The sequence below is a fragment of the Pipistrellus hanaki genome (genome assembly GCF_964339955.1).
Source record: "Pipistrellus hanaki genome assembly, chromosome: 8".
Classification (NCBI taxonomy): Eukaryota; Metazoa; Chordata; class Mammalia; order Chiroptera; family Vespertilionidae; genus Pipistrellus; species Pipistrellus hanaki.
In genome coordinates, this window is record NC_140510.1 from 48,725,853 (window position 1) to 48,752,643 (window position 26,791).

The 26,791-nt window shown below is 38.3% G+C and overlaps 1 protein-coding gene across 2 annotated transcripts in view; it reads left to right on the plus strand.

The window, feature by feature from the left end:
- Nucleotides 1–5,088: 5,088 nt before the first annotated feature.
- The window catches only part of MTX2 (metaxin 2), a 51,202-nt gene continuing 29,499 nt past the window's right edge, over nt 5,089–26,791 (plus strand). The window contains exons 1-4 of one of the 2 annotated variants that reach the window (XM_084892677.1): nt 5,089–5,350; nt 16,719–16,870; nt 24,892–24,939; nt 25,924–25,970. Coding sequence is in view for 1 of the 2 variants with exons in the window: in XM_084892676.1 (XP_084748802.1) it covers nt 5,311–5,350; nt 24,892–24,939; nt 25,924–25,970 (135 nt within the window). In the remaining variant the exon portion in view is untranslated. The remainder of the gene's footprint in view (nt 5,351–16,718; nt 16,871–24,891; nt 24,940–25,923; nt 25,971–26,791) is intronic. The other variant, XM_084892676.1, reaches the window with a different exon arrangement.

Genomic DNA, 26,791 nt, shown 5'->3' on the forward strand with positions numbered 1-26,791 from the left:
TAAAATTATTTAAAAAAAATACATTTTATTGATTTTTTTACGGAGAGGGAAGGAGAGGAAGAGAGAGTTAGAAACATCGATGAGAGAGAAATATCAATCAGCTGCCTCCCCACACTCCCTACTGGGAATGTGCCCATAACCAAGGTACATGCCCTTGGCCGGAATCGAATCTGGGACCCTTGAGTCTGCAGGCTGATGCTCTATCCACTGAGCCAAACCGGTTAGGGCTGTCTGTGACTTTAAGTAGGTTTGGACACTCACAGTCCTTATTACTCTGTGTTGAAATCATTTGTTTGCTTGTCCACTTTCTCAATTGGATCCATCTTCTGAGATGGATTTAATTCAGAGTGGACACTGAATTTTGTTCACCATAATATCTCCATGATCTAGTTGAGGGCTCAGCATTACAATTTGGGGTTCAATAATTATCTGATAATTGACTGAAAAAATCTCATGCTCTAATATAGGTTCTAATTTGGAAAGAAGGCGAAGGAAAACAGTGGTGGCCATGTCATTTGGCATAAGCTTCTTGGTGTGACTTTACCTCAGAGGTGGCCTATTTCCTCATCATGGGACTCTTGGCTCAAAATGGCTCCAAGCGCTCAGGAGTCCTTCCGAATTTCTGTTTAGGCCCATCCCTTTACCAGCTGTTTGTGTGACACATGTTGTAGACATTCTTGCTTCGGGCTCCTTAATCACCATCACCAACTCTTTGGCATTGTTTAAGGGTAAAATATGAGAAGCCAATTTCAGCAAGTAAGCAAGGGCTGAATCATCTGGGATGGCTACAGGCATTTCCCCAAACCTGAAAAGGATGATTGCTTGCTGCCAGACAGCTCAGGGCATTTCAATCTACATGTTATTGCCTCCTGTTGGCCAAACACCTGAAGAGCCTAAGGCAATTCCCCAATCTGACAATGCTACCGTACTTAACCCTACCCTTTGATGTGTATATCTCTACTTGCCTTAGGGCAATTTGTGTTAATAAAAAGCAAGGGGTCCTGAGAAGAGGAGACCTTAGTTCCTTTAACTAAGTCTTCTCTGACTCCCTATAATGCCTTTCAACATTATGTTTTGTCTTTGGACTCTTACTTAATTTATGCACAGCTCCTTCTCCAGTTTTTTATTTTTATTTTTTTAAAATATATTTTATTGATTTTTTACAGAGAGGAAGGGAGAGAGATAGAGAGCTAGAAACATTGATGAGAGAGAAACATCGACCAGCTGCCTCTTGCACACCCCCTACCGGGGATGTGCCCACAACCAAGGTACATGCCCTTGACAGGAATCGAACCTGGGACCTTTCAGTCTGCAGACCGACACTCTACCACTGAGCCAAACCGGTTTCGGCTCCTTCTCCAGTTTTCTGAACCCTTCTAGATGCTGGATCAAGACCACCAGCATTAAATGGCACCCAACATCCAGCATTAAAGTCAGGAATAGTGTAAAACCAATGCCAAACCATTATCAAAAGCAAGAATGTCTGCAGCCAGTCTACAAAGTTTGCCAGTTTCTCCTTGTTTAACACATCATTTCGTATTAAGCAGTATAGTTGCCCAATGATATGTGTCTTGCCCATTTGTATACAGTCTTAAATAAGGACATACAATCAAATAATAACTTTTGGATATTGTTCTGTCTGCACATGTTCTGTCATTATCACTTTTAGAGTGACTCTCTGCCAAGGAACATGAAGCTGATTTAAGATAGATTCTCAGCAGTACAATTAAAAGTCAATGAGACCAATATTATATAAGGCTTGGATGTAGTCACTATTTATTTATTTATTTATTTATTTATTTATTTATTTATAGAAGTAGGAAGAAGGGGGAGAGGGAGAGAAAGTGTCTTAAATATTACAGTTCAGAATTTATTATGTCATGGTTTTATAAATAGTATGAAGAATCTTAGCCCAGATTTTTCTCTTGCGGGCATTTTAAAAAAAGAAAATATTTACATTTAAAATATTAAAATTTTGTCAGAGAAAAATGAAATGCAGATAAAATGCCTTAGTATATTAATCTTTATAAAGTATATATTCATCATGATAGCTGTATATTTTCTATTTAATATAGTAATATAAAATCTAGATTACAGACATAAAAATATTCTGATGGTACAGTTTTGCAAGATAAGTGATTTTATTAGGGCAAACAATAAGGCTCTTAGTGTTATGCATTAATATTTCATTTTAAATTATTGTGTGATTATCCTTTTAGAAACATATGGATTCCCTAACACTTTTGTTTTATAACCTCATTCTTAGAAATTCCAGTGGCTTGTTTTCTTGTATTTTCCTTAATTGTGGTGATCTTAAACAGATCTTCAGTTTTAAAGCTGCCAGTTGTTCTAATACAGATGCATAAATATATTTTCTCCAGTTGGCTGTTTATTACAAAGACAGCTTGTTTGTGGGTACCATCAGGACATCTGCATTTTATTGGATTTAATTTTTAGTAATAAAGACCTCCCACATTATAGATTCTTTCCAGCCTAAATTAGCCTGTGTGGGAAGCAAAGGAACCGTCAGTCAGGGAGAAAAAGTGAATCCATATGGTGCTGATGCTTCTGTTTCCCTGGCTACAATGGAGAATGGTTTGAGCAAAGACAGTGCCCCAAGCAGATCCGTTTCTTTCTCAAGACCTTGGTAGAAGAGAGTTGATGTCAGTCCCAAACCAGTAACTTTCAGCCAGCCCAGTTCATTCATGTGCCATCTCTGGCATCAAGCCATAGATGTCTATTGACATTTCAAGGATGTATTCTCCTTTGCCTCTCATCTTGCTCTGTTTCTTTTGCCTAAATGCCCAGTCCCTGACTCTTGCCCCTGTCTTCCATTTTGGGGCTCACTTCTGCCCCTTGGACATGTTGAATTTTGTTTTCCCCTGTTCAATTCTAAATTTAAAAGCTCTGGCTCAGTTCTATGATATAAAGAAATCTAAAAAACTTTGCATGTGTCAAAAAATAGTCAAAATACTCTATCTTCCATTTTTAAATAGTTACCAACCAAACCTGGTAATAGTACTTGAATAGCTGATGATCTTCTTCCCTTGTACAGGTTATATATAATTCCCCACTGTGCAGAGAACAGACAGGAACCGAAAGCTTTCTTTCAATTGACACCAAAATACCTGGAACAGTTAATTTATCTTGGTCAGTACCACCCCTGGGGTGATGTGGTAACTGGGCATAGCATACTCTTTACTATCAGTTACTGCCCTCAGCATGAACAAGAAAAGCCTATTTTCTCAGCCTCTTGTCAACTCTGAATCTCAGCCATTGAAAAAAAACTCTGCTTCCTAAAACACTGCTTTTGTTCATGTAAGTTTTGGGATAAATTTAAATTTAATTCAACTAGTTTTTTTTTTTTTAATTGTAGAAGGTGATGCAAATATTGATGACATTAAAAAATATTTAGTGCAGTGGGCAGAATCCACCCACACCTGCAAAATAAAAATAAAATAAAATAAAATAAAATAAAATTAAAAAAAAGATATGTTCAAGCCTCTCTGTTACCTATGAATGTGACCTTATTTGGAAACAGAATCTTTGCACATGAAAATAAGTTAAGATGAGGTCATACTGTATTATGGTGGGCCCTCGTTCAATGACTTATGACAAAAGGAAATGTGGACACAGACAGACAGGGAAATTAACGTAATGATGGAGACAGAGATTTGAGTGATATGCCTAGACCAAGAAAGGCCAAAAATTTCTGGCAACCCCTCGAAGTTACAAAGAGGCAGGGAAAGCATGAGCCATGAGAGAAAGCATGGCCCTGTGGACATCTTGACTTTGGACTTCCAGCCCCTAGGAGACATGTCAGTTATTTTAAGTCACTTAGTTTGTGGCAATCAGTTATGAGACTAATATATTAGTGAACCAGGTAGAAATATGATCAATAAATTGTAATAGAGGTTTAGAATTATGGAAGCAAACAGAAAGGAGACATAATTTCCTAAATATCCTGTGTCATGGACAGCAATTCTTAGAATACCAGTTTTTCCTTTGCAAAAACTTAGGAAGCTACCTGACTTTTTGACCTACTGTGTGATTTAAAACCAACCACTTCACCTCTGAACGCGTTTCTCATCAGTGAGAGAGGGCTTTGGCCCAGAAGGTGATCTCTTAAGTCTGTTCCACTTTTCAACTTGTAACATATTTTTTTTTCTTTCTGTTTTTTCTTTAATTATGTATACCTATTTTGGAAGTTATCAAGTTAAGGGGTTAAAAAGTCACTTATGGGAGTTAGTGTCTTCTCTTCCTGCCCTTCTCACCCCCCAAAGTGGAGAAGTGTGTGAAACTAGAGCAGGGGTCTTCAAACTACAGCCCGAGGGCCACATGCGGCCCGCAGAGGAGTCTGATCCGGCCCGCCAGGTTTTTTGGGCAGTGAGCACAGCCAAGGTGTTACAGTAGGAATTAGTAGTTCATATAGTCCGGCCCTCCAGCTCTCTGAGGGACCGTGATCTGGCCCCCACTTTAAAAAGTTTGAGGACCCCTAACTAGAGTATTCTTTTCTTTTTAGTGTATTCTTATTCTCATTTGCGGTGTATAGAGTTGAAGGGCACAGTCTCTCAGCTTAGGTGCTGCTCCAGTCTCCTTCTCTTTGGCAAGCCATGTTTGAATTAAGGAATAATTAAACACTAATGTCTGTCCATGGGCTAATCAACCTAGCAGTATAATAGAAGAGAGGAAATTAACATGAATGTGAAGCTGGGCCTAAGAGCAGACTCCCCGAGCAAACGTTTAAAGCCCCCAAGCTTGTTTTCTTATCGGTAAAATGTTGATAACAGTGGCATTTTATTGGGTAGCTGAGAGGATGAAAAGAAATAGAATGCTGTTTATATTTTGGTAAGTGCCCGGTGTCTAGTAGTGTGCCCTTAAAAATGGGAGCTGTTTACAAGATTCTCGCTTACAGAAAAGGCACTAAAAACTGCCAGGGTCCCCCTGCGCACGCCCCAGGTTGGAGCCTAGGGTCCCCGGGAGCCAGGCACCCCCCACGCCTCCTCCCGCCGCCCGCCGGGAGCACCGGGCGCCGGCAGCCCTGGGAGCCCGGGGGCGGGGCGGGCGCCGGAAGCGCTCGCGCGGCGCTGTCAGCTGCGCCGGAAGTGCCCGCCGGGCTGGCGGTAACCTTGGGGTCCACGCCGGCGCAGTCGCCGCGGCGGTGGGCTTTGCGAGTCCGAGCCGCAGCCCGGCCCAGGCCCGTCTGCCGCCGGGAGCCGCCGGGAGCCGCCGGGAGCCGCCGGGGGCCGCGGAGGAAGGCGAGGAGGGCCGTGGGAGCGGGAACCGCGGGCGCAGGCTCGCCCGGCCGACATGTCTCTCGTGGCGGAAGCCTTCGTCTCGCAGATCGCAGGTAGCGCGCGTGGCCGGGGCGCGGGGTGGGCGGGGGCGGCGCGGGCCAGTGGCGGGGGCAGCGGGAGGGTTAGGGCTGCAGTTTCCCCCCCGGGCTGGCGGCCTGAGATGCGGCACCCCGGCCTGAGGAAGGAGGCGGCGCGGGGTACCAACCAGCCTGATACCGCGGATGCGAAAACTGAGGGGAGACGCTGGGTCAAGGTCACCTCGCCACGGCGGGAGCCGGGCAGCCTCCGGGGCGGCGCTTTGTCGGCTCCCCGGTGGCCGGGGGCGGGGTGTGGAGGCGGAGGGGGGCTGGCCTCGGGCGGGGCGTGGCCACCGGGGGCCCGAGGAGAGACCTCCAGTGTCAGGTGTTTGCCGCCGATAAGTCGTCCTAGTGACCTTTTGTCATTGAGGGGTCACCGAAGTTATCGTTTTATCTCCAAGAGATACAATATAGCCATATGCCAGGTCTCTAGGATTCCCTGAAGCATCTTCAAACCCACATGTACTTAAAAAAATACTTATTAAATACTTTTTAAAAATTCTCACCGAGGATATTTTTTTGATATTTTTTTTAGAGAGAGAAAGGTAGGGAGGAGGGAAGGAAGCAGGAAAGAAGAAAGGGAGGGAGGGAGAAAACAACAACATTGTTGTGCATCCATCCGGTGCCTCCCGCCCTTGCCCTTGCCCTGACTGCAACCCAGGTACATGCCCTTGACCTGGAATCTAATCCTTCTGTGTGACCAGAGAGCAACACCGACTAGAGTTAAATAAAAATATATATTTAAATCCTCACCCGAGGATTTGTTCTCTGTTACTGAATTTTAGAGAGAAAAAGAGACGGAGAAACAGAAACATCTGTGTGAGAGAGAAACGTGGATGGGGTGCTTTCCACATGCATCCCACTGAGGATGGAGCCTGCAGCTGTGCTTGTGTTTGGAGGGACTCCAACCAACTGAGCCACCAGGCCAGGCTACGTGAACTTTTTAGAAACACCTTTGACTTGATGGACTGACATAACACCCAGAAATTCTTCTTCAGGGGATTCAATCTGATAGAAATGTAAGGACCAGCGCTTAAAGAAATACACAGAAAAATAAAAGAAATATAAAGTGATATTTGTAAGAGCAAAAAACCAAAAATGTCCTAATTATATATCAAATCATATGCTCACATAATTACAGATACTATAAATGAAGAGACACTTGTTGAATATATTGACTTGAGTTATGATGATCTTAAGTAAAAAACAAGTTATAGAATAATATATATTGCACCAACCCATTATTGTTAAATAAATAAATGCTGTGTAAACGTGTATATGTAAGCAAAACAAAAACAAAAACAAAAAGCCATAGAAAAATATTCAACTAATTTTAAGGAGTAATTTCAAGGGTAATCAGGGTAGGGCATTGGTAAAAGGTGGAGTAACTATATTTCTGAATTTAAATTGTTCTAGTGAGAATATTTTACTTTTGTAATTTAAGTGATTCTAATTTTAAAGATCTAAAAGATTGTACTTTGGCAAGCAGTAAAAAAATAAAAAAGGGCAGATAAAATAACAATTTATATGAAACCCTGTGTTTAACTTGAAGTGACATCTGAGTGTGACTCAAATCCAACAATTCTGAATCTTCTATTTTTGGCAGTAATATGATTTTGTTGGAAGAGCTCAACCTCAGGAGATTTGAGAGATATACATACATAGTCCTATTTTAACTTAATAAATCATTATGAATCTGTTTTTGTAGCCCAGAGCTTTCATTTTTAATGTATTTAACACTTTGCTTATTATTCTTCCTTTCAGTAGCTGTGAGCCACCACAATGTTTGATATTTCTTTTGGATACATTTAAAGACTTCTTGCCTATATGCTGTCTGTGATATCTGGGGAGCCTAATTCATAAGGATATCTTTTTGGAAGCCTCTGAACTCCCCAGTTTAAGTGAACCGCTTTTGTCTCTACTACCAGTGTCTCCCCCACTAAGTTCTCTCAGTTCTTACTCCTTCGTGACTCTGGCTTTTTCTCTCCATCTCCACTGCTTTTCTTGCTTGGATTACTGTGGTAGTCTCTGAATCGGTTTCCCTGCTTCCAGTCTAGTCTCCTTCCAATATAGTCTCCACACTGCAAGCCTCGATGAGGTTTTGTGTTGTTTTATTTTTATTTGCTAAAATGCAAATGTGATCCTCTTATTTTAATACCTTCATTAGTTACCCATTGTCAGTAGGTGGAGGAATCATGGCAGACTCTCCATAAGTTAATCCAAGCCTGCTAGCCTCATCTCTTGTCACTCCTTTCCTTGAACATTCTCCTTCCTAAACTTTGGCACCTTTGGCACATGTCCTCTGCCTGAAATGTCCGCTTTGCTTGGATAACTCCTGTTTGTCTTTTAAGGCTTTTGGCACATTTTAGCCTGTAAGTCTGCCTGACATTTTCCCCTCTCAAATGAGAAAGGTTTATTTCTTTTCTGAAAAATTAGGATACATGGCCATTGTAGAATGAAAACAACTCCCTCTCCCAAATAAATATAAAAAGAATGAAGTAAGGATTGCCTAAAATTGTAACTCCCAGATTAAGCCTTTAAAACCCCATCCTCATCATTAAACTTTGGTAAGCAAAGCTCTTTCCTTTCTCTTTCCCAAATATTAAACACACACACACACACACACACACACACACACACACAAAACCAACACACACACATAAAAGTAAAATATGCATACTTTTTTGTAATCTGCTTAGTCATATGTAATGTCTATGAATGGAGTTATACATCATTTAAAATGACCATATAGTATTTCATTGTAATAAAATTGTAATTTACTTATCTAGTTTTATTCTGATGGGTATGTAGGGTGTGTATAAGCTCAACAGAGAAGCAGAAGCAGTAGGAGCTCTATATCTCTATCTTTATCTTTGTGTCTCCACACACACACACACACACACACACACACACACACACACAGCGATGGCTTATGCTGTTGTGTGGGTTGTTCACCAACCATGTACTAAGCCCATGAGGTGGACAGGCAGGAATGGGAGATTCAGGACCGAGAGAGCACATGTAGTGGCTGCTACTTGCAGTGTCTGATCTCTGGGAGGACTTAGAGCCTCTGTTAAAGGGTTCCCAACTGATTAAATAGGGTCCACCCAGGATAATCTCCCTTTTTATTAAAGTCAGATAATTAAGGGACTTTAATTATATCAGCAAAATTCCTTCACAGCCGTGAGTTTGAATAACTACTGTGTTTCCCCGAAAATAAGACATCCTCCAAAAATAAGACCTAGCGCATGGAAAGATAAGACATCCCCTGAAAATAAGACCGAGCGCAACTTTGGGAGGAAAAATTAATATAAGACACTGTCTTATTTTCAGGGAAACAGGGTAGGAGGTGTTTTACATGCTATAGAATGACTGTTGCCCCTTCTGTCTTCCTGAAGTCTGTGAGAGAAGATTCCTTGTAGCTCACCCTAATCAGAAATATAGTGGAAAGGGAATTCTGGCAAATGTAAGTTCAGTCTAGCTAAGTTGATGCATCCTAAAGCCATCACAGGTAGAAGTGATTTTTCTCTGTATAAGAAGTGTTTGCATAGATATGTTTATATCTAATGAGTAGTTTCTTTGGGCAAGTTTCTTAAAATGAAAAAGGAATTTGAATTGTTCTTTTAATTCAGTAACATGGAAAGGAATGGTAAAGTATGAATTTTGAACTTGTGGTTTGGCCGCTAGATTGTTATATGGGAGATTTAGAACTTTAGAAGAAAGATAAAAACAGTCCTACATATTGAATGAATTTCAAAATCTTTTATAACAGCCTGCATATTGAATGAATTTCAAAATCTTTTATAACAGCCTGTGTATTTTATATTTTGACTTGCATTTTTTCTTTTAATGACAAGGTATTCCAGTACATTACTTGAGTTTCTGTTTTTCTGTTTCTGTTTTTGTTTTTTTAATTTTCACTGTCAGTTGAGTATGAATATATCCAAGGGGAGGATTAAGTAGCCCCATGTCAGTCGTGTGACCACATTTGGAGCAGTCAGTGTTGCCAACATGATGGTGTACTATGATGGACAGGCCTGACTTACTTGCCCATTCCTGTGTCAAGAGTGGCTCCTGACGTTAGGGCTTCACAGTGCCATCAGGTACATACAGAAGGAGAGGTGATGAGCACAAGCAGGAGGCGTCTGTGTAGTGTTGATAACTTCCTTCATCTTGTTGCACTGTCTGAATTTTGGAGTAAGAATCAGATCTGGGCTCTTATTCAGCTACTTACTAAATGTGTGACCTTGGGCAAATTCTTACCTTTTTAAGCCTCAAATTTCTTATTTGTAAAATAGTGAATATAAATTATATGTTATTTTAAAACGATGAGAAGAGATATAAAATGCTTAGTGTTGTGTTTGGCATATTTTGAGCAACCAATAATTGTTCATAATAGTCTTTTTAGCTGTTTACTTATCAGTTTTTCTCTTTTATTGGGTTTTGCTGCTAATTTCCTTTGTGAAGATATGTTTTGGTCAAACTTTTAAAAGTTATTTGTAAATAGCCGAAACCGGTTTGGCTCAGTGGTAGAGCGCTGGACTGAAAGGTCCCAGGTTCGATTCCGGTTAAGGGCATGTACATTGGTTGCGGGCACATCCCCCGTAGGGGGTGTGCAAGAGGCAGCTGGTTGATGTTTCTCTCTCATTGATGTTTCTAACTCTCTCTCCCTCTCCCTTCCTCTCTGTAAAAAATCAATAAAATATATTAAAAAATAGTTATTCCTAAATAGAATACAAAATTTATTTCAATAATATAAAACATCTACAGTTATTACAATTATTAAAGTTACTCCTATAACAAATGATTCTAAGATACTTGTTTAACGATTATACATTTGATAGACTCCAGCCATATTTATCTATAATAATAAAATATTATTCTAATTAGACCAGACTCCTTTCAGACATCCCTCCAGACGAAGCCAGGGCTGCAAGGGAAGCCAGGGTCCCCAGTACCTGCTGGAGGCTGGAGGGCAGCCCGGGTCCCGGGTGCCAGAGGGAAGCTGGTGCCGGCAGCTGGGGGAAGGAGGGCCCGCTCTCGCATGAACTTCGTGCATCGGGCCTCTAGTCTTCACTGAAAAAGAATTTTGGTATAGGTCAGTGGTCGGCAAACTCATTAGTCAACAGAGCCAAATATCAACAATGCAATGATTGCAATTTCTTTTGAGAGCCAAATTTTTTAAATATTTATTTTGTTCTGTTTTTTTCCCCACTAGTTTTTTAGTTCCATTTTAGTTTCTTTTTAGTTTTTTAGGGCAGGGTACATTTTCCTGTTTTGTTTACTGATGTGTCCACAAATTAAGTAAGTGGTAAGAGTTTTTTTGTTTGTTTTGTTTCGTGTTTTTTAAAAATATATTTTATTAATTTTTTACAGAGAGGAAGAGAGAGAAATAGAGAGTTAGAAACATCGATGAGAGAGAATCATCGATCAGCTGCCTCTTGCACCCCACCCACTGAGGATGTGCCCGCAACCAAGGTACATACCCTTGACTGGAATCGAATCCAGGATCTTTCAGTCCACAGGCTGACGCTCTATCCACTGAGCCAAACCGGTATTGGCGAGAGCAAAATTTTTAAAACTTAATCTTCTTCTAACGCCACTTCTTCAAAATAGACTCGCCCAGACCATAGTATTTTGTGGAAGAGCCACACTCAAGAGGCCAAAGAGCTGCATGTGGCTTGAGAGCCACAGTTTGCAGACCACGGGTATAGGTCATAGATATAAATATATTCTGAGTCTTTTTCAGCAGAGGCAGATTTATTAGTGCCAAAAAGTTTTAGCCTTAAAAACTTAGCTGACATTTATCTGATTACTACTAGTGTATTAAGAGTAAGCGTTTCTTTTTGAGCCACTGTGCTAGATGATTTATATACATAATTGCTAATATTAATAATTTGATTCTGTTAGATAGGTGTTGTTATTTTACAGATGAAGAAATTGAAGCTCCTTTAAGTAAGGAAGCATGAAGGTTAGGAACAGGCCATTGAAGGAAGATAGAACTGAGTCCTAAGTTCATCTCTGCCTCTTCTTTTATGCTCTTGGGCAGACTCTTCTTGGCTATAGTTTCCTTATTTTAAAGGGGGGATAATGTACTTTATAATATACTAGAGGCCTGGTGCATGAAATTTGTGCGCAGGGGTGGGGGTGGTGGGGTGTCCCCTCAGCCCAGCCTGCACTCTCTCCAATCTGGGACCCCTTGGGGGAATGTCTGACCGCTGGTTTAGGCCTGATGCCCAGGATCACTGTCAGTTGAACATGAATAACAATCCGGGACCATTGGCTCTTAACTTCTCACCTGCCTGCCTGCCTGCCTGATTGGCCCTAACTGCCCCCACCCTGACAGCCCAATCACCCCTAACTGCCTCTGCCTGCTGGCCTGGTCGCCCCTAACTGCCTCCTCTTCCCCCTGCTGGCCTGGTTGTCCCCAACTGCTCCCCCCCCTCCCCGCTGGCCCCCCTCCCCGCTGGCCTCTTCACCCCTTACCTCCCCTCCTGCCAGACTGGTCATCCCCAATTGCTCCCCTCTGCCGGCCTGGTCGCCCCTAATTGCCCATCCCCTGCCGGCTTGGTTGCCTCCAACTGCCCACCTCCCCCTCGCCGGCCTGGTTGCCCCCAACAACTCCTCTTTGCCAGTCTGGTTGCCCCCAACTGTTCCCCTCTGCCAGTCTGGTTGCCCCTCACTGTCCTCCCTGCCCCCCTGGTTGCCCCATGTAGCCTGCTGTTCGGTCATTTGGTCGTCCCTCGTGGTCGTCCCTCGCTAACCCCCCTGCCACCCTGGTAGCCCCACGCAGCCTTGCTGTTCAGTCGTTTGGTTGTCCCTCACTAATCCCTCTGCCGGCTTTGTCGCCCATGCAGCTGGTCCTTACTGTGAGGGCATCCTGACCAATGTGCACATTACCCTTTTATTAGTATAGATATTAAACACCTAGTACATGTGGTATCTGATGAGTGTTCAATACATGGGAGCTTCTATTATTACTTTTATTGTTTAAGAGTAATTTTAGACAGCAGAAAATGTCCAAAGTGCTTTTATTTTTATTAACTCATATACTACCATCTTTTCTGAATGATCTTATTACTTCCCAGTGCCTTGTTATATTTTAAGCATATTGGTTAATTTTGTCATACTGTAATTATTAATCTTTTGAAATCACGACAATATCTGTCTGTTCTTTATTTAGAAGCTCAAAACTATATAAAGAATGAGAATAGAAGAATGGAATATTTCATTTATCTCATTGTGGGCATGTGGGTACTTAATTATTTAAATTTATTAATAACTTCATTTTAGTGGTAGCATTAGTTTATGGTATGATCCGAGAAAGTAGTTTTATAGGTTCCATGGAATCCATATGTAAAAATATTGAAAGTAAGTATAATCAAAACAGGCATGTTTAGAAGTTTTTGTTTTTATATCAGTAATAAAGTGCTTCTATTTCATCCCATTTCTACATGAGTACTGGGAAATCTGGACTTGAAAAGCATTCAGAAGGGTTCTAGAGGTGCAAAGAAATGGAAAACATAGCTTAAAAGTCATTTTTAATGCTATTGTTCACAAGGTTTATTGAAAATGAAGAAAATGATAGTCAGGGCTCTTAAATCTGCATGTCCAAATATCTGAACCTGATGATTGCAACATATAATTGAAGGAAAAAAACCACACAACACAATGCATTTAATTCTTTTGTTCTTGAAAATAGATATTTTGTTAGTTTTTTTATAATCAGTATTCTGAGGATCCCCCAGTATGGAGGAAGGCACTGAGGAATTAGTGAGAAGTTATTGAACTGGCTGTTAGATTTCAGAGAATCTTTTTTGATTTATTTTAGCTATATGAATAGTCTCATATTATACCGTAGTTTTAGCGCTTTGCCACATGTGAAGGGGCAGATGGAGAAGCAAAACCAAGACAAAAAATGGTTATACTTTAGATTAGAGGCAAAGTACAATTTATTGAGAGCATTGTGACTATTTTAGTTTATCATACTTATATTCATGAATAAGTTGGAAGCCAAATTCTTAGAGGAAGTGTTTTGTTGCCTTTTGGAAAACTTGAAAGGCTTATTTTGATCTTCAAATAGTCCGTAGTTAAACATAATGTGAGTTTTAGTTTTCTTGTGTGCTTTATTAACATTTTATACTCTAAAATTTAATGACTTTTTGTTTTTAACTTAAAAGTTTTGGTGATGGGTGCCCCATAAAATTTGTCACTCTTATTTCTATGAAGACATTTGAGTTATTGTTAGCTCAAGTCTTCTATATTTGAGTGAAAATTGAAAGAAAACATCAAACTTCTTAACATGGACTAAAAATTTTAGTCCTTTCAGATGGACTAAAATACCAAATGGAGGATGAAATATTAATTTCAGGCTTCTCATTTTTTGTTCAGAAATGTTACAATATTCAGCAAATTCAGCTACAGACGTTTGTGTAGAATTATTTGCCTTGCCAGTAAGAGAAATGCATGTTTTAATTTTTTATTGCTTTGTAAATGATCCTCTATTCTTGAACACTTTTCTTATTTTTGTATTTTCTATTAATGAATCATGGTTTTGGACTTTTCTACATCAGTAATAAAAATGAAATTTGATTGGTTAGTAATAAAGAATGTTCATTTCATAAAAACAATCATTTTACCATGGCAATTCCCATTAACTGTAACTTGTGTTAGCAAAATAGAAACCATAAAAAGCATTTCATTGTGCTTATACACTTAGCTGTGTTTTTGTGCTTATTATGTATTTTTATCTCTAAGAACTCTTATGTCAAAGAAGTTTCTTTATGACTTAACCTGACTCTGGATAAAAAAAAAAAAAAAGACTGTTGTTGTATATAGTTGTGTATATCCCAGTAAATACAATATCCTTAAATATTTTCCCCTTCAGGTCATATTTCATTACTTGGTCAAATAGAGCACTGACTGTAACTTCATACAAAAAATTTGTATCATTTGTTAGCCAGGAAGAGGCCATATTACTCCAGAATTTATTTCTGTAAGATAATATTGACAGATGATGTGTTAGTGATCTGGCCTTTTATCCACCTTCTTTTCTTACAATTAATCATTATGTTATAGGAAAATATTTTGGCATCATGAATTATAAACAGTGTTCCTAATTTTCTTATAAATTAAAGGATACACCATGACAAAATAATGTAAAAACAAAAGTTACTATTATTTTTTTCATTAGGCATTGTCATTGTTATTTTTACTATTCATCAATTTAGCATTCTGGTTAGGTTAGTCAGTGGATGAGAACTAGTTATGTAAAGTTAACTGCATGGTAATTGATTTTTGTTCTTTAGTTGAAATTATGAATTGTTCTTGATGTATTTTTTCCTAAAACAGACTTATCCTTCTTGCCATATACTTGTACTGATTTTCTTGTAGTGTAACAGTTGGTGGTGGTTTGGTGAAGATAAAATAATCTTAATATTAAAATAAATATTTTAGAAAGAGATATATTTTAGAAATCATGGAATGTAGTTTATAGACAATATAAAGTATTATTTACTTTTTTGTGTTATCTTTGTATCATAGGTAAATGACTTTACTAATATTTTGTAAAATGACAAGAGGCCCAGTGCATGAAAATCGTGCACGGATGGGGGGGTCCTCTCAGCCCAGCCTGCACCATCTCCAATCTGGACATCTCTCTCACAATCCTGGACCACTGGCTCCTAATCGCTCACCTGCTTGCCTGCTGGATCATAATTGGAATCCATTTGCCTTAATTCTCTATTACTAATATAGAATTAATTCTTTATTATTCATTCATGTGCCCTCACTTAGAATCATTTTAATTTTTTGTTTATCACTTTGTTACAAATGAATGGATGATTGAGGATATTGATGAGGGATATATGGGATAAGTTTTATTTGCCATGGGCTTCAGGGCCCTTATTTCAAACTAACATAGTCTGTAATCATTGTATCTGCACTTGTTTCCAGGATATACTTTAAGTAACTTCTATGATCTAAATTTTTGTGTTTCCCCTAAATTTGTGTATGAAATCCTTTCCCCCAAGGTAATGCTATTAAAAGGTGGGGTCATTGGGAGGTTATTAGGTAATGAAGACAGAGCCCTTATGATTGGGATTAGTGCCCTTATAAAAGAGGCCCCAGACAGCTCCCCTGCCCTGCTGCCATGTGAGGACACAACAAGAAATCAGTAGTTAATGACCTAGAAGAGGATCTTCTCCAGAACCTGACCATGCTTATCTTGGGCTTGCAGCCTCCAGAACTGTGAGAGATATATTTCTTTGGTTTATAAGTCACCAGTCTCTGGTATTTTGTTATAAGCAGCCCAAATGGACTAAGACAGTAGACTTACAGTTAATGATACATAATGCTACTTGCTGGTTATTTTTAGGTTTATGGAAATGACAGTGTTGCACTGCACTTCTCCATTTTTTTCACATGAGCCACTTTCTGACAAACATTGCTCTCTGACTATTGAGGTGATGGAAGATAGGTTTTCAACTCCTTTTGTGGGAAGAGTCACTTCTCCTAACATATCCTGTGTAATATCTTTAAACATCCCCTATGAAACCGCTCAGGGGCATCATTATTTAATCATTTCGTTATCAGTGATATCTGAGATATAGTGTTATCTTTGAATTGTATTATAGTTTGCAGTTTGAATTGCTTCTGAATTTAATAGGTAGCTCTTAAAATTGTAGTTTTAATAAAGTCACATATTATCATATTTTAAGTCTAAACATCTTTAAAATCTACTTTAAATGAGGCCTTCATATCATAATTGTTTAAAACTTGTTAGGTTTTGAAATTAATATCTGTTGTTATCACTGAGATCATCAGAATAGTATGAATGTCAAACTAGTAAATTATTTTTTTCTTTTCTCTTTGTGTGTGGCCATAACTTGTCCGTGTTTAAGAGCTGTCAAAGGCTCTTTGAGCATTTGTTATATTAGTAGTCTTTGTATTTACACCTTTGGCAGAAAGCCTTTCAAATTTGGAGGTAGGCTATACATGTTTCTTACTCCTTTTATATACACTGTCTACATCATCTTTGGAAGCTGAAGAGATGACATCTATGAGCTTTTGGGACCCAGTTGCCTAAGGATAAACTGTAGTTTACTTCATTAGTGCACAAATGATAGGTTTGTGTAGAGTTAATATAACATTAATCAATTTGATGGATTTAGAAATATGACAGCGCTGAAGCAGCATGTAATATTAGTGCTTATTATTCTACAAATTATGTCTTTACCTACATTCATATGCCAGAGGAGTCATGTTGTACATTAAGAATGCAGAATTTAAAAACCAACAACAATCTAGGGCACTTCTTTTCATGGCCTTTCTCTTGTCCTCTTAGGTTAGATCATCAAGAGATGGACTTGGGAATTAGATTTGTTTATTAGGTCATAGCACTTTCACACTGATGTACCCTGAATTGAATGGAATAGAGAGATCATCTGCTATCACAATGACTTGTCACTCAACCTGATACTTGAAAGAATACCTCAGGTAAAATAAAGAACCTTTAAGAGATCTAGGGGTATATATATATCCCTAAAATTTATTGGCCAGTAGTCATTTCTCTAAAATTATAATGGATTAGTTTCTTTATAAGAAATATTGAATATTGGTTTCTTTTTTTTTCTTTTTTCTTTCTTTCTACTGTATTGATTGATAAAACTTAAAAATAGTAGGTACCTTAAAGGTAATTAAATGAGAAGCAAATATATATTTGGCTATGGGTGTTGCTTTACAATGTATGCATTTTTAATACTAATTTATTTAGGCATTTTAAAGTTTATCTTATGACTTTCAAAAGTCCAAGCATATAGATCGCCTCTCTCTTGTTTTTTAAACTTTGTTCTCCAACATAAATACTGTTAGGACTAGAGAAAGTTTCTTTGAAAAATTTAACCCTTTGCACTCCGAACCATTCTGGACATTGGCTACCAGCTACCCGACGCTACTTTGCGGCAGAAACGTGCGTTGAATTAACTCAATTCCCCGTAATCATAATAAACTGCAATGTCCCCTGAGAGGGGACATCCGAGTGATATGCTAGAATTCCGATGTCCCCTGAGAGGGTACAGCGGAGTGCAAAGGGTTAAAAATACTTATTTGGATTAAAAAACCCTCTGTAGCCGAAACCTGTTTGGCTCAGTGGTAGAGCATCAGTCTGAGGACTGAAAGGTCCCAGGTTCTATTCCGGTCAAGGGGTCAAGGGCATGTACATTGGTTGCGGGCACATCCCCAATGGGAGGGGTGTGCAAGAGGCAGCTGGTCAACGTTTCTCTCTCATCGACGTTTCTAGCTCTCTATCTCTCTCCCTTCCTCCTCTCTGTAAAATATCAATAAAATATATTTTAAAAAAAACAACAACCAAAAAACCCTCTGAATTCCATTGAAGATTGAAATAAGAAACATCACCTTTGCTACTGGGAAAAGAGATACTAAATGTAATCATTTTACTTGGGCAAATTGGAAAGTAAGTAAAGCACTAAGTGGGTAAAAGACTTTTAATAATGTTAATTGGAGAGAAACCTTGTTATGCAGTTATGTCATGAAGAGTACCTTAAATTGTTGCTTTGGTATGAAAATGATATAATAGGTTTCTTTTTGTGAAAGAATAAATTTCTGAAAGATGGGTAATTTTACTTTGGACCTCTTGTAATAAAGATATTAGCTTTAAATGATACTTAGATAAAAATACTGAAATATTGCTTAATTTGAATTTCATATTTTGGCATATATTATTATCAATGCCATATTCAGTTTGGAGCAATTGAGAATCCAAGTCTTTAATAAATAATCTCAGGACCATAGGGATTTTTCACATTTTAGGAATTTACTGTCTTGAAAGGAAGATAAGATATTGACATAATAGAACAGGGTAGAAAGTAATCTATGATCTAAGACAAGTACAAACTGCTGTCGACAATATAGATAAAGGAGAAATTAGGTTTGATAACTTAAGGAAAGCTTTCTTGATGGAGGTATCATTTTAACTTGAGAAAGGTATAGGATTTAAGTTTGTGCTGCTGAAAGAGTGTTCTGACAGAAGGGAATAATTTGAGCAAAGTCACGAATGTGAGAAAGTATGAAATGTATGGGGAAATTTTAAGTGCTCTCACAGGATATGAGTGTCCTGTTGATAGGTAGATAAGGTAGGCAGATATCCCTTCCCATTAATTTGTGTAAATTCTAAGTTTTTTCTATTGTCAAAAAAGGATTTTACTAAAATAGAGGAGGATACTTCTTTGTTCAAGGGTACCTGAATGGCTGGGTTCTCCTCTAAAATTGCAAAAAGGTAATTATTTAACTAGAACAGTGTTTTCCAAAGTGGGGTGGAGTAAAAACACCCTGCATTGTGCAAGACAATCCTTTAAAGTACAGGACTAAACTCTTGGAACTTGGATTTCAATTTTTAAAAACTCTACTTTCATTTTTAGTGTATGTTTTATAATGGATGTGATTTATTAGCTCAGGAATACCAGCCATATGATTTCTAAATTTATTTGGGTCTGCATGCTCATATATTTTATTGATGGGGACATGAGATTTAAAGGTGGTGATCCTGGGTTGATTGTAGAGTGTGGAAAGGGGATTAGTGAGATTACTTATCATTGATTGAGGGCCTTGATATTAGTTTTAGGAGGGTTGTAACAGTAATATCTCATGAAAACTATATATTTGATATAAAATATATAAACAAATTTTCAGTGTTAAGGGTCATTGCATAGGTGAGTTTATAGAATTAAATTCTGCCAACTATTTCAGACAGCTGTTTAATATTTTTACAGTTGTGTTATTGGTTGTAGTATTAAAGTTTTTTGGGTAAAGTTTCCTTTTTTGGAGCATGTTGTGTAGTTTCCTAATCTTCTCTGCTGTATTCTTAGCCTAAATGGTAACAGATTGATAATAATAACGATAGTGAATAGGAAACATTTATTCAGCCAACATCTACTGATTGCCTGTAAGGTGCTAGGTTCTAGGGATGAAATGGTAACAAAAATTGGACATGGGGATTTATGGTGTTTTATGTTCTAGGGAGAGATAAACAATCAAATAGTCCTGACTTCTATGTCAAAAAGTTGGCTGTGTTAAGTGGTATAACCGAGTGTGCATGCTCTTCAAGCCTGTAAAGAGTGTGTGAACATTCAGGGAGGTCAGAGAAGACTTCCCTGAAGACAGGACTGGCTGTAGGCCCGGTGCAAAAGGAAAACGAGAGCCCCTTGTTCAGAAGTATTCCCGGACTGAGAGAGCACAACATTAAACCAAGGGCGGAGCCTTTCTCAGTGCAGGCCTGTGGATCTGCTCAGGTTGCATGTCCATGAACTTGGCCCAACCGAGGAAGTGATGTTTGAGCAGACATGTGAGGGCGGATTGCTCCAGGGCAGAGGAGACAGACCAAATGAATCTCTAGGACAGGAAGGAATGGGGCTCATTCAGGAACTAGATGAAGGCCAGTGTGGCTGGAGTACAGAGTGGGTGGAGTGAAGTTACGATGAGGTCAGAGAGTAGAGAGAATTATGTGTAAGGCCAAGCTGACGATTCTAATGTTTATTTTAAGAGCCACACAAACTATTGATGTATGTTAAGCATAAAGTTTACTTTTTGTCTAATAATACCAGTAACTTGGCTCCTTGACAGCATTAGACAGCATTCTCTCTCAATCCCCATTTCCTACCAGTCTTCCTTTATTTTTTTATTTAAAAAAAATATATTTTATTGATTTTTCACAGAGAGGAAGGAAGAGGGAGAGAGAGTTAGAAACATCGATGAGAGAGAAACATTAGTCAGGTGCCTCCTGCACACCCCTCACTGGGGATGTGCCCGAAACCAAGGCACATGTCCTCGACCAGAATCGAACCCGGGACCCTTGAGTCCGCAGGTCCACGCTCTATCCACTGAGCCAAACTGGCTAGGGCCCAGGCTTTTTTTTTTTCAAAGAAACTTTTAGCTACACCTTCTATATTTATTCTAAGTTTGGCCCTTCTCTAAGGCAGGTTTAAAAAGGCATATCAGTGTATACTTTTGCTGGTAGAAATTGAAAATATGATGGATGAATTTTGAAACTTTATTCACTCTTGATTTAGACAGCACTATGGTAGTTAACCAGAGGAAAGGGGATAGGGGACAGTGAAGGGTAAGGGGGGCAAATATATGGTGACAGGAGGATTTGGATTTGGGTGGTGGGCCCATAATGCAATATATAGATCATGTATCATAGAAATCTACACTTGAGACCTATATAATCTTATTAACCAATGTCACCCCAATAAATTTAATAAAAATAAAAAGACTTAGTCTGTGGTCTAAAACATTTTGGGTTGACTGAAGTAAAACTTGTATGAGATGAAAATGTTTTATTATTGTTTTAAAATATTTCCCTTTTTAAATACTACAGAGTTTTAAGGTCTGTTGTCAGCACTATAATTTTCAGTTTGTAATCTGTTACGGAGGGTCAGGAGCAAGGGTGGGTATTGACTTGCCTAACCTCGGAAGAGGAGTGGGGGAGAAGTTGTATTTTTGGACTTTGTCTTTCATATAATAGGCATTCTGAATAAAAAGGCTTTAATTAATATTACCCAAACCAAGAAATAGGCTTTGTACTTTGCTATGTGTGGGTAATAATGTTCATGATTCATGGACTTCCTTATGAAGGCAGTTGTAGAGCTCATTTTCTAGATAAAAATCTGTATGGTTGATTTGTAGATCTACACAACTTAGGATTTTCACTTTGGATACTCTATCGAATAACATGGTAGTCATTTCTTGTTCCATGTCATGCTTAAAATGTAATTATTTGAGCTGGTTTACATAGGTGACACATTTAAATCAGTGATATCTCTATACTCATGGGTGAGATAGGTAGCTAGTCATTCCCTGCCTCATCTACCATCTCTTGCCACCTGGTCTATGGATGCACTGGAATTCCAGGCTGTTAAAATAACACGATTATATAGGTTTCTGTCAGCCTTATTGCCTTCTCTTTTTAAATGGTAGGCTTTAGTTGTGAAGATAGTATCAGATGTTTTGGCAGTTACTTTCCAAGAATTTCTTTTCAATAATAATTTTTGAGTTGGAACATAGTTTGCATCTTGGATCAAGAAAAGCATAGCACTTTCACCCCCATTTTCAGCTTTCGGTTCTTAATAGCAGAGCTTTTGGTATTTGTAGGCAACTTCTTTGTTCTTATTTGCAGTTAGGCAATATGTTGCGACATTTCTTTTACTTTCACATATGTCTGTTATAATAGATCTGAAGAATCCATGGGGTTGATGATAAAAGAACTCAACATAACTTATTATTTATATGAGAACTTGATACTGCAGAGTAGTGAAATAGTTTCTGACTTAACAGAGAACATTTAAATTATATTCAGTATGTATTTAATGCTAAGAGAATGCTATTCCATCATTTATAAAAATTTAAATCTATGTCTCATATGTGTACAAAACAGCTAACAAGCAGTTAAAATTATCAGAATATTTAATTAGAACATTTATTACTTTAACATAGTTGATAATATTAAGTTCAGTACCAAGGACATTTTTTCCATTGATTTTTTTAGAGAGAGTGGAAGGGAGGGTAGGGAGACAGGGAGGGACAGAAGGAGCGAAAGGAGAAGCATTGTTGTGAGAGTCATATCATTTGGTTGCCTCCCACATGCTCCCTGACTCAGGTCAGGGATTGAACCTGCAACCCAGGCCCTTGACTGGGAATTTAACCCAGGACCTTTCCATGTTCAGGTTGATGCTCTAACCACTTAGCAACACTGGCCAGGGCAGTCTAGATAACATTTTGATTAGATAATATTAATATTTAGCGAATAGAGTAGGTTTAACCAAAATATCTCTTTTCTTTTTTTCTTTTTTAAAATATATCTTATTGATTTTTTTACAGAGAGGAAGAGAGAGGGATAGAGAGTTAGAAACATCAATGAGAGAGAATCATCGATCAGCTGCCTCTTGCACACCCCATACTGGGGTTGTGCCCGCAACCAAGGTACATGCTCTTGACTGGAATTGAACCCGGGACCTTTCGGTCCACAGGCTGACTCTCTATCCACTGAGCCAAACCAGTTTCGGTCCTTTTCTATTTTTTTTTTTTGACACACAATGAGCACCAACTATATACGCTCAACATGATACAGAAGATGTATACAACACACTGTGTCCACTTAGTTTCAACATCTTTGAAATTTTTGTAAATTTTATTTCTATGCTTTATTGCTTTAATAATATTAATACAATGCATACAATTGAATCTTTGATGATGTAGGATCTTATAATGAATGAACCTCATTGTATTGTTTCTCATATAGACGTAAACAGTGTAGGTGTGCTGACCATACAGTTTATCCTAAAAGGTTATTTTTGAGTAATTTGCTAACGTCAGCTTGTTTTGTTTCCCTGACTTTTTATAAAACTGTGTTACACAGGTTAATTGGGTTTCTTACTGCAATTTTACTTTGTTAAAAAGTTTACAATAACATAATATTTAGTTTCACTGCCTTTTTGGTATGTGAGTTGAAACTCAGTAGCCTTTACGTGTATGTATAATGTTGTGGGTAACAGCATATAAAACTATGTCTGTTCATTATTTGCTTGGTGATTTCATGGTATTACCCTTAAGTATGAGTTTAATTTTGTGTAGCCCAAACTGAAACAAAGCATTTACAATTTATAATACTACTATTACATTTTCCTTTTTATCTTAAAGTGTAAATAAAAGCAAATTAAGGAGTCACCTTATCCCTGGGACCGTTTTAGTGCATCTTAAATGATCATTCATAAGAAAAAAATACTTCATATGCATACATTTCTTTAAAAAACTCAGGTAGAGTTATATATTAAATGATAATTTGTTGCTATATCACAGAAACTGTATTATAAACAGAATAAGAAAATACTAAGTATTATCAAATTTCATGTATTTAACTTAGATTTTTCCTGAGAGCAAATGTAGTTACTGTGCTAGAATTGGAGATTCTGATGTTTTATGGCTTTTACAAAGGAAAATTCAACAAATTACATAAATCCTATATATTCTATCAGTGGAGACGTTGCTTCTTAAGTGTTGTTGATTAGTCAGAATTTATATCTAGTGCTTTTCCCAAGTTAAGTTGCTAATATTTTTGTAGCTAACTAGAGTCTTCTGTAGATGAATGGTTAAAAGTCAAGGTCAAACCTGACTAGGCCTAAAATTAGCTTTACCAGCTTTGACATTGTAGGTACTTTTTGCTTCATCATACTATTCTCCTTTAGTTTTGTGGGGTGGTGGTGGTGGGATCAAGGCAATGAAATGTTCTAAAATACACTAGGATTCCACTATATGTTTAAATATAACCAGCTTATGAAGCAACATGCACAACATCATACAGATATATTTGATTCTTTCATGCATTGTTGTCTGTTTGAAAATTTACTTTGTTAAATGTTTACGGTGAAATATTATATTGTTTCCCTATTGTTTTTATAGTGAATCAGAATTCAGTATCTTTTTATATCTATATGAGTAACATTCTGGATATGTCTGTGTTTGAAGGAGGCTAAAGGAATAGTAGCATAGGCTATGTTAGTTTTTTCAACTCTTACTTTCCATTGGGCAAGATACCTTCCACTTCCTCCCCATAGCAAACAAAAAACAAATCACCACCAAACAATAAATCAAGCATGCATTTAAAGTGTTATCTAAACCAGTGTTTCCCAACCTTCTCTCATGATGAGAATCACCTGGTGGAGTTGTTAAAACACAGATTCCTGAATCCCAACTAAGAAGTGCTAAACTAGGATTTTTGGGAACATATAGGTAAAATTGTATACTTAACTAGTGCTCTAACACAGATGTTATATACAGAGCACTAAGTTAGGTATGCAATTTTACCTATATGTTCCCAAAAATCCTAGTTTAGCACTTCTTAGTTGGGATTCAGGAATCTGTGTTTTAACAACTCCACCAGGTGATTCTCATCATGAGAGAAGGTTGGGAAACACTGCTCTAGGCCAATGGTCAGCAAACTCATTAGTCAGCAGAGCCAAATATCAACAGTACAATGATTGAAATTTCTTTTAAGAGCCAAATTTTTTAAACTTAAACTTCTTCTAATGCCACTTCTTTAAAATAGACTTGCCCAGACCGTGGAAGAGCCACACTCAAAGGGGCCAAAGAGCTGCATGTGGCTCACGAGCCATGGTTTGCCTACCACTGTCTGTGGCTCACAAGCCACATGCGGCTCTCTGGCCCCATGAGTGTGGCTCTTCCATAAAATACCACGTGCAGGCGTGCACGTACAGTGTGATTGAAACCTTGTGGCCCATGGGCAGAAGTCGGTTTTCGGCCTAGGCGAATCTATAATATTTTGAAGAAGTGGCGTTAGAACACTAGGGGCCAAAGAGCTGCATGTGGCTCACGAGCCTCGGTTTGCCGACCACTCCTCTAGGTCAATGCATGTGCTTACTTAACTTGGTGGCTTATTCAAATGTTTTTGCTCTATGTGCCTAATTACCATTGCCTTGTTTCCACAGCCGTAGAACCTTGGCCTGAAAATGCTACATTATATCAGCAACTGAAAGGTAGGAACTTGTTCACAATTAAAAATGGCCTTGCATCAAAATATATCTATTACCAAAAAAATTCACTCAATAATATAATTTACTGCAAAGGGAACATAAAACATAAAGAAAAGGGCTTCTCTTGTGTAATTTGTCTAGGAGATTTTGCCTAAACTTGTGTCTGCCAGTGTAAACCAACTATTCATGGCGTATAAGGTCCTTAGTTTATTATTGACTCATTATATTGGTTGCTGTAGGCAGTGTAAAATGATGTGGTTGCAGGAGCAGTTGGCAGATTTACTGCACCAATAGCTGACACAGCAGATTTTTGAAGTCCTGTGGTAAAGTGGGCTCTCAGTAAAAAGGAACTGTTAAAATGTATAGGCCAGGATGTTCAGGCTCCCTTTAGCAGCTCTTCATATATCATCAGATCACATTATGGACCCCATTTGGGGCTCAGCAGCCTGCTACAGTTGTCAGAAGACTGCAAAGTAATGAAGACTAATATGCAGCAGCCCTGGTCTTCTAAGCATGGAATTTTTATTGCAGTGAACTTGTCATCTTTCTTTTGTGTGACAGACTTAGATGCACTGTGCAATATGAACTGCAAGCTGGTTTTATATTTCAAATAGTTTGATTTTTAACTAGAGAGGTTGAGTACATACAAATAGTACTTAATTTTAAAATATATTTAATTTTAATGAAAAGAAGAATATCTTAAAAACTTGAAAAATGAGTTTGTTTTTAAGTGAGTGATTTTAATTATATGTTGCTGATAAAAATGTGATAAATAATCAGTTTTAGAGGAAATAGTCTTGTTTACATACAATGATAATACAATCAAAATTATAATTAAATAGTTTTGATCTAGAACTTAATATTTATGTTACTGAAAGGCTGTATCTTTTTAAAAATAAGAATAGCTTTTAAAAATAAAAATATAAGTATATCTGACTTGGTTAGCAATCACACTTTTTACTCAAACTTTTTATTGTATTTCCACAGGGGAGCAAATTTTGCTTTCTGACAATGCAGCTTCCCTTGCTGTGCAGGTAAATACATAAATAATGTAACATTTTTTTCATTTTGAGTTGGAAATTCCCCCTCCCCCCCAGATAATTTGATGCATTCTGTTTAGAAGTTTTGTGTTTTACAATAATATAATCTCTTCTGTGAAGGGTAAGTTTATTATATAATATTACTCAGTTATTTGTTGTCAGTATATAAAATAAACATAACATTTTTATTTGTTCTTTTTATAAAAAATTACTTCTGTTTCTTAGTAGTTTTGCTTTTGGCTAGATATGATGGTGTTGATTTTTTTGGGGTGATATTTACAGACACCAGATTACTTTCTAACTTATTTGTGAAGATTTATTCACCACATATTTTAAAGCATCATTTTCTCATTATACTCATTATAACATTTTGATAATCTTAAAGCAGACATATTCTTCTCTAATAATCCTATCTAATAAAAGAGCAATATGCAAATTGTCCATCACACCAAGACCCAAGATAGCTGCTCCTATGTGGACACAAGAGGGCTGCCACAGGATGGCCTGCAGGGGAGGACAGTGTGGGGTAGTAAGGGGTGACCAGGCCATCAGAGGAGGGCAGTTGGTGTGACCAGGCCAGGAGAGGAGGATAGTTGGGGAGACCAGGCCGTCTAGGAAGGGCAGTTGGGGGGGGGGGGGGGGCAGGTCTGCAGGGGAGGGCAGTTGGGGGAGACCAGGCCTACAGAAGAGGGCATTTGTGGGTGAGTTAGGGGTGACTGGGTCAGCAGGGGAAGGCAGTTGGGGGAACCAGGATTGCAGGGGAGGGCAGTTGGGGGGGGGGGAGGGGGCAGGCCTGCAGGGGAGAGGAGTTGGGG